The 9106-nt window shown below is 44.7% G+C and overlaps 1 protein-coding gene across 1 annotated transcript in view; it reads left to right on the forward strand.

Annotated features, from left to right (window-relative positions):
- The first annotated feature begins 518 nt into the window (after positions 1 to 518).
- The window catches only part of Chmp4c (charged multivesicular body protein 4C), a 40393-nt gene continuing 31805 nt past the window's right edge, over positions 519 to 9106 (forward strand). The window contains exon 1 of the mRNA XM_005361815.2: positions 519 to 820. Coding sequence (XP_005361872.1) covers positions 631 to 820 — 190 coding nt within the window. The 5' untranslated portion in view covers positions 519 to 630. The remainder of the gene's footprint in view (positions 821 to 9106) is intronic.

A 9106-nucleotide genomic window follows, 5' to 3' on the forward strand; every position in this document is an offset into this window, starting at 1 on the left:
CTGCCATCTTCGGCTCTCTTGAAGTCTTATGGAGATCATTTAATCCCAAAGGATAGTCAAGTGCACATCAGCCTGCAGGATCACAGAAATGCAGAGGCCATTAAAGCAAGCCCAGCCTCTTCTGTGCCCACACCTTCATGATGGGATAAGTCAGTGTCCTGGACATGATACACGCTTAAGAAGACAGAATGTTCTTAAGACAGAGAGTAAAGTCGGAAATACTGTGAGCTCTCTCATACTCTGAAAAAAGCAGTTTGCATATCTAGGTGGGCCACATGCACTCACGCCCACAGTCTTTCAGAGCCAGTCAGAGGCCCTTGCAACGTGGGTTTGCTTTTCTCGGGTCATTTTTCTCAGCAGTCGCTCCGGGATGTGTCCCTACTGTGGATAAAACAGTCCCTCACTTGGGGCAGACTTTTCTAGGCTCCCTGACTCCCAGAGGGCTGTGGCGCCGGCGCCCAGCCTCCTCCGGGGTGGCCATCCGAGGGCGGGGCCGAGCCGGGCCAGGAAATGCCCGAGAGTGGGTGTCACCTGCCTAAGCAACTTGTTGACTCCCGGGAGCGCGGCCGGCTGGGTGTGTGGCTCACCTGTCCCCAGCGCACAGGGCCGCTCGCCCCCCACTGCCCAGCCATGAGCAAATTGGGCAAGTTATTTCGAGGGACCCGCTCCTCTCGGGCCCGCGCGGCTCCCAGCCCCCAGGAGGCCCTGGCCCGCCTCAGGGAGACCGAGGAGATGCTGGCCAAGAAGCAGGAGTACCTGGAGAGCCGAATCCAGAGGGAGCTCGCCCTAGCCAAGAAGCACGGCTCCCAGAACAAACGAGGTAGGCTGCGCCCGCCCCAGGCCAGGCCTCACTCACCCACTCCCAGCCCTTCCCCGGGGACAATCTGAAGCTAGATGTGCGAGTCCCCCCAGGCCATCTAGTTTGCCTTTCTAGGAACTGACCTGACCCCCAGGGCCTGGTGATTGAGAGGAGCTGAGCCAGGCACCTGCCAGGCAAGCAATAGGTTCAGCGCCAAAAATTCCAGTAATCGCCCTGAGCACCATTTGTATGTAATACTTAAATGACTCAAATCTGTTAAAACTTTAAAGTTAGGATGAATATCACTGATCATTTTCTCTTGTCTTGGGTTTTAGTGGTACTTCCTCATTAAAATTATTTTCATGTGATATTTTGCTCATTGTCATTTTGTATATTATTTTTGAGTTTTAAGAATATTGCATTCAAAGGACATTTAGCTTGTGACTGCATTTTCTGGATCCCCCTTGGGTTTTATCCCTTGCTCACCACTCTCTAGCCCAGGTCTGTTGACTCTACTGCTGAATGTACCAATTTTCTCCTGTATGTTTGTATTCTAGTGGCACATGGTGAAGTGTGTTCTAATATGCTCTGGTTTATTTTGTTCCTCTGCTGTTGAAAACTTCAGTTGTCTGTTGCACAGTTGCAGTCTTAAAGAAGAATCAAAGAACTAAATATTAAGTTTCCTTAACTGGCTTTTAGTACACACAAAGGACTTTGAGTCAATAATGACCCCTGAGAGCCTGTCACACCCTGAACCTTTTGCTCCATGTCAGAGTCCATTTGTTCGGCATTGTCCTCTCTGTGTAGGAGTAGGCCTCAAGAGCACGTGCGGTGTGCAGTGGAGGATCCTGCCCTAGAAACGGCAATGGCGCTCATGGATAAACTGAACACTTGTAACCCTGTGTTTGGCTTCTTTACTGTTAGGAGTTTTTCTTTCTTTTTTTTTTTTTTATGGCAGGTGCTATTTTATTTTATTTTTTTAAATTTATTTATTTAATTAAGGATTTCTGCCTCTTCCCCACCACCGCCTCCCATTTCCCTCCCCCTCCCCCATCAAGTCCCTCTCCCTCATCAGCTTGAAGAGCAATCAGGGTTCCCTGACCTGTGGGATGTCCAAGGACCGCCTACCTCCATCCAGGTTTAGTAAGTTGAGCATCCAAACTGCCTAGGCTCCCCCAAAGCCAGTATGTGCAATAGGATCAAAAACCCATTGCCATTGTTCTTGAGTTCTCAGTAGTCCTCATTGTCCGCTATGTTCAGCAAGTCCGGTTTTATCCCATGCTTTCCTAATGCGAGCTCTCTGCCAACGCAAAAATCCCAATCAAGCCAAATCACAACAAGACAAATTAAAAAATATCCAGGTTTAATGGGATTCCTGCACTCTTGGGTGGCCCTGAGGGGGAACCATAGGCCACTAATGCAACCACCAGGGGGAAGGAAAAGAAACCAGGAGAAAACGGTTCAGGGAAGCAGTTTAAATAGACTGGGGGAGTGGTCAAGATTTTGGAGGGCACAGGGACAGGGCCTCCAAAGATGGAGGCCAGAGACTGGGGGCTTACATTTACCTTGTCAATGATTTGGGGGAGGAAAGAAGCTTCCTCCTGCTCCTCCTCCTCTTGCCCATCCTCTCCTCTCCATCTTTGGTTTTCATCTTCTATGGTCTTGGGGATACTGAGGACAGAAGCCAGTACCTCATGCATACCAGGCAAGGGCTCCACTCTTCGGCCACACCCTCAGTCCAGGTTGGTTACAGGGAAGCCTTGGGAAGAATTAGATCATCCTTGTGAAGCTTCTTTTGTTCAGTGCAGGGGGAGCAGGATGCCTCCTGGAGCTGATCTTGAGAGCTCCACCTCGGAAGTTGGCCTGACACAGGCTCTTGTTATTCACTACAGAGAGACCAAGTTTCATTCTTCTCTGTAATTGTCTCTAACGTTTGCCACAATACAGTGCTGCTTAGATCTAAGGGCTGGTTTCTATTTTTATTCCATGTTAAAAAGTATTTTGGGAACTTATTCGGCAGCATTTTCTAAACAGAGCCATGCCATTATGGTTGGCTAGAGTCAGTATTCATGCTGTGACAACACCCTTCCTCTTCAGTTGGTTGTGCCCTCTTAGGGCTTGCTTAGTGTCCCCCAAAGCGCACACACCTTGTCATTTCTTTGGAACTGTGTGTACCTTTGTTTCCAGTGGCAACTTAATGGATATTTGTTTAATAATATGAGAAATTGGACATCTACTTCTAGGAATTTATAAAAATGTGAATTTGCTTTCAGAGAATGAAGTGTAACATAATATGGATTATATTGGTTTCCAGAAGTGTTCTCTAGGTGACAGTGCACTAAAGTGTATCACAAGCTTATAAACAAGGACAGAACATCTAAAGGGAATGCCAAGTACCAATCCAGCTTCCTTAAATCGAGGAAGTTACAGATGCGCTTGTGAGCAAGTAATTAATTGGAGTAAATATTGATTCATCATCATTTAGATTTCTGAGTTCACTGATGTTAGCCCAGGCTTGGGCTCCAGTGGCCCTGGGAATAAGTAGGGACTGGCTGCCATGAGACCATCTTTTATCAAAGCTATGGAATGAATTCAGTCACAGCCTATGCATTAGGAGCACCATCCAAAGTATTGTGTCTCCCAAATAAACCAGATAACTCCTTAGATGCATGGTCATTCCCGTCCTTTAGCCACTAAGAATACTTTCAGAAAGATTGGAAAATAAGACCCTATAATACCTAGCACTAAAGGTCCCTGGGCTACACAGTAGCTGTCATTTACACTGTAATCAGAGAGATGCAGTGTATTTTCAGTGGAAGCTTTACCTCTATAGCTAGCCACCGAATGTGTCAGCATCCCAGCTGACTGGCCAGGTAGCATACATCAGAAACTACAAGTTCTTCAATGAGGAATGTCTCTACAACATCAGAAGCTTGGGCAGCATTTTGAATACCCAAAGACAGCTTGGCGTTACTGGTAAAATGAGTAGCTTTTATTTTTTTAAATTTTTTTTTTGAGACTTGGAATTCTCTGCATAACAGTGAAGACAATAAGTCAAAAAGGATGGACTTCTCTGAAGCCCAAGCTCTGAACTACATGCCAAATAATCTGTATAATAAGAACCGTATGAACTTCCTTAAGAAACTAGCTCAGGGTACTTATGAGGTCCCATGAGAAGCTCCTCAAATGTTTCTTCTGGAGTAAAATAGAGGACATGGGAAGTAGAGATTTCTCCTTCAAGTTTATGGATAACAACAGAAGGTAAAAAGGAAGAAAACAGTCCCTCCAATTAACCAGCTCTTTAAAAATCAAATCAATAACTTCTCAAGTTTAGTGGGCATCAGTGTGGTTCTAGGCTGGTCTCGAACTCACGGAGATCTACCTGCCTCTGCCTCCCTAGTGCTGGGATTAAAACGTCATTTAGTTCTTTCCTTACTTCTTTGCCACATCCCCCAGATCAGTGTTTTGCCTGCCTATTGGAGCCCCCGAGCCCTAGAGTCCTGCTCCCAGGGATTCAGAGCTAACTGCTTGGAATGGGAGTCAGGTATCAGGTTTTCAACAAAAAGGTTTCCAGATGATTCCTCCCTGTTGCCCAGTTCTGGGTGGAATTTTCTAAAGTTAATGAGATGGAAGAACCAGCTCTCCTCCTCTCCCCAGGTTTCTGACTTTCTTGTTACAGGCCATGAGTATTTGTTTACTTCCTTTAGATAAGGAAGCATTTAACTCTTGGTGTCCCAGGCTGGTGGTATCTTAGCATACTTCAAACTAGCTGGCACGTTGACTTGGCAAGACCCTTTGGAGGTGTCTGTTCTTATTTCTTCTTAAGGTCTCTTTTATAACATCCCAGACAGATGGCTGGGGATTGTGCTTAACTATAATATGCCAATGTAACTATTATAATTTTACACAGAATATTTGTTGTTGGAGCTCAAAGCTTGGGCTTTAGAGCTGTCAGCCCTGCTTTGTTAAAGTCCTTGTAATAGGCTGTCCTGTCCCTTTAAGACTCAAGCTCTGCCCACTACCCCCACCACTCCCCTAACCCCTCACCCCAGGCTAGGAGATTTTCATTCAGCTCCCAGCCCAGCTCTCTGCCCAGTCTCTCTGGGAGAGGTGGCTGCTGCCATGGTCACTCCCCCTCCCTTCCCTCCCCTCCCTGCCTCTTCCCTCCCCTCCCCTCCCTGCCCCTTCCTTCCCATCCCCTCCCTTTATTCTCTGTTTCTTTCTCTCTCCCTCTCTGCCCCTTCCCCTTTACTGAATAAACTATCCAAACCCAGTCTGCATGGCATGCCTGTGGGTGCTGGGACCCAGCTGCCCCTCGGGTCCCGTTTTATCTAAACCACTGCAGTCCTCACACCAGCCAGCTGGCCTGTCTAGTTACTTCTCTTATGGCAGTGACAACACAGACACTCAGAGCTGTGTGGATGAGCGACATCACTCTATGAAGCATTCGGTGCTTAGTAAATATCAGCCCCAGTCTGAAACAATATTAGTTGAAGTTGGCCTAAATTTTGTCACAGCGCTGAGTAAATCTCCATTTCATTTCATATATTCGAGTACAGTGGTCACTTCCCCACGTCTCCCTTTCCTCAAATTTCCCGTTCTCTTCCCTTGAAGACCTTTCTTGTGATAAGACTGGCTTGCTATGCTGGGCTTAGAAAGAGGCTGTTGCAATGCCTGGGACAGGATAGGGTGACCCTTGGAGTGAGTGTTGTCCTGGCTTACTGACTTGTGGCTCCTTATCCTGTCTGGTCCTGGCCCTGCTGCTTATCTGGCCCGGGGCCCCAAATCACACATGTGGAGCAGGAGCTCCAAGTATGTAATTATGTGAGAAGATGTGATCCAGTTGAGGGTCATCTGGAGGTCGTAGGCATTGAGCGTGTTGATAGAAATAGGCAAGATAGGGAGAGCAGATTTGGGCAAAAAAAAAAAAAAAAAACCCTCGGTGGCATTTTAAAGGTGTCCAGTGAAACACGGTGCTGGGGCCATTGACCGTCCTTCTCAAGGGTCTGTTTGAGGATGTGAACCTGCAAGCAGAGTCCTCTATGGAATTGAGCTAGTTCACTTCGGGGCTTGGGCAAGGCTTTTGGAGTCTGGATGCAGACTAGTGCACTGGGCTGGTGTCCTGGAGTGGGGTTGTGGACACAGGCCACTCTAATCTCAGTGTGAGGAGCCCTTTGTACTGTTGATTTAACTTTTTAGGTAGTTGTCTTTACTAAATTCTCCCGTCAAAGACCTGGGGACTTGGGTGTGAAGAGAGCTACTGCGGAGTCCGCTGGCTGAGGGACAGTGAGGGCAAATGCACTCAGGCTCGGGTAAGGCTAGACGGCCACAGAATGCAGGACCGGGGAGAAAGTCTCCCGGGAGAGACAGCTTAGCTCATGACCTCCTTTCTGGAGAGAAAGGATGCGGCTCTTGGACCATGGCGTTGGTGTTCTTTCTGGATTATTAAAATGCTCACTCCCAGGTGCCCACAGGGGATTCTAATTTAGGAGCCCCTTGTTAGGTTCCACACTCTGAACTTGGAGCACATTCTATGATTCTGATAGCCACTACACTTAAGAAGCTATACCTTGTTATTTCTGGAGCCACTAAACTGGAGGGCCTAACTGCTATTGTTTTCTTCCCATCATTTCTCCTTCTGCTGTCATTCAGAAACCTGGATGAGAAATCTCTACTCCCTACTCCCTCTGTCTACTCCAGAAGAAATGTTTGAGGGGCTCCTCATGGGCCTTCATTAGCACCCTGAGTTAGCTTCCTAAGAACTAGCCTTATGATTTTATTATTGATAAAATGATGCATATTAATTATGCAAATTAGTATGTTACACTGTCATATTTCAATATACATGTATACATTTATATACAAATTCAATTTTGGTGAGTGCACCCTCTTTTCCGTGTCTTCTCCCCAGTTTCTCTCCCTACCCCATAGCTCCATCTCTACTTTCAATGCATTTATTTTGTTTCCATATCAGTAAAAGCATGAGATAATATTTTTCTCTGTGTAGCTTATTTTGCTTAATATGAAATCTTTCACTTCAACCCATATGCTTGCATTTGAGAGACTTTCCTTCTGCACTGCAACACTCTCTGGTGTATATGTTGTTTATATTTAGATATTCCCCAAATGCAACATGGTAAATAAAAGTTTGGTTCCCAGTTTAGCAATGTGCAAAGTGGGCTTTGGGATTTTGGGAAAATTAGTTCTCTGACCTTCTCTGTGGATTTGTCCACTGATGGAGCTCATTTGATTGGCTGTTGGAAGAGGATAAGAACTCAGTAGGTGGGTCATCGTTGAATAGTACGGATGCACACTCAGGAGTTTTGTCTTGGGTTGTCATGAAGTGATCAGACTCTAGGTCTCACGCTCCTCTGGCATAACGTCCACCTGGCTGTAGGTCCTGAGTGATGGAGACTGTGGACCATAGTCTGAAACGGAGCTGAAGAGTCCTTGCCTCCGTTAGGTTGGTTTTCTTGGGTATTCTCATCATGGTGATGGTGTGCAGACTGGCACAGTAGGCACGCCACAGGTTCCCTCTCTGTTCATCTGCTGTTGGGTGTCTCGGTTGTCTCTGGGCTTGGCTTGTGTGAGCAGTGTCTGGTTCTCCTGGTTCCAGGACTCCTTCAGATATGGAAGTTCTGTTTTCTCATACTTGTTACAACCAGCCACTACCACATGTTGCTTTCTTGACTTTCTGGTATCTGATTGGTTTGTGCTACTCTCAGTATGGTAGCTCTTGAAGGAAACTGAGGTGTATGATTAGAATACTAATCAGTATTCATGCAAAGTGTTACGTGAACCCCACTCACATAAGCTGTTATTGAGAAATCTCTAACTTTCCCCTCTATCTGTGTCCCTATGCCCCCCCGCAAAGGACTTATAAAGCTTATACTCTCATTCATGTATCACACCAACACGCATCCTCACACACACGTGCAGAGAGAGAAAAATAATAAATAAAAATGTAAAATTGTAGGCGGCGTAATAACCAGACTAGCTTAATATGAAACAGCAAATTTTAATGAAGGAATAGCTTACAACACCAGGGATCCAGCGATGAGCAGGAGATACAAAAAAGAGAGAGAGAGAGCATGGAGGGGCTCACTCCACCAGATTTATATGTAAACATTAGCCGGAGGGAAACACGCCCCCCATTGAGCAGAGTTTCCCCTACATCTCCCCTTTTTGTCTAAATAAGACAGAACTAAACCAAATACAACTATATACAATAGTAACAAATAAATATAACAATCAATATTGAGCAAGAAACATATAACAAAAGTTTTGCTAAACATTCTATCTTAAGGAGTTTAAATAAGGTAGAGAGTAACTACAATTATCTAATCTTTAACTCCGTCAAAGATCTGAGAAGGGAATTAATATTACTTAACAAACGAGAGATATCCAAAATGTGCAACAAATGACAGAGACAACTGACTACCTGAGCAATCACCCAAAGTCTCGTTTGCAATGTTGAGTCAACCAACTTTGGCTAAGGCCTAACATAACTGACATACCATTATTAAAGGCAAGGAACTTTCTTAGAATTATCCTACCCTTTCTTGGCAAGATAAGACAATCCTGTTTAATCCACTTATGAATATTTTGTATTTTTGTCAGTAGTTGAGGTATGGGCTTTTCTTAACCCAAGGGCCAGTTTTGCCAAGAAGACAAGCTCCCAGTGCAGTGTCTTTGCTGCTCAACATTCTCTTGGGAGTAGAGTGGTGTCGCCAGGAGTGATTGTGTCTCGTTGGCACAGAATTCTAGGTTAGATTAAAGGCCATTTTCTACAGCTCTTCGAAGAGGCTGAAGATTATACTATCTACACTAAATATAATATCTATGTATCTAAAAGACCTGATTAATTCTCAATACCTATCTAACTTGAAAACTAAGAGAATAAACAGCTGTGCAATATATGAAGACAATGATCTTCAACTGTAAACAATGTCATTACATAGCAAATGTAAACAACGTTATTATATAAATAATATCAGAGGTAGAAATGTACATTGTAATATGGTAGATGTATCAATACAATATAGACAAAGTTATAAGCATACTCTTATACAAAAATAGAGGTAGGAACATTCACATTTAATATTTAATATATCAGTATACAAGAAACAGTACCAATACAATTTTCTAAAAACAGTAAATCACAAATACCAATCATCCCATCAAACCAGTTAATCCACCCCCCTTTTTTTTAACTGCTCCCATGTTCCCAAATATTGTTTATAAATGTTCTTTTACATTTAAAGGGGAATATGTCTCTGTGAGTTCGAGACCAGCCTGGTCTACAGA

The sequence above is a fragment of the Microtus ochrogaster genome, linkage group LG5, assembly GCF_000317375.1.
Source record: "Microtus ochrogaster isolate Prairie Vole_2 linkage group LG5, MicOch1.0, whole genome shotgun sequence".
Lineage (NCBI taxonomy): Eukaryota > Metazoa > Chordata > Mammalia > Rodentia > Cricetidae > Microtus > Microtus ochrogaster.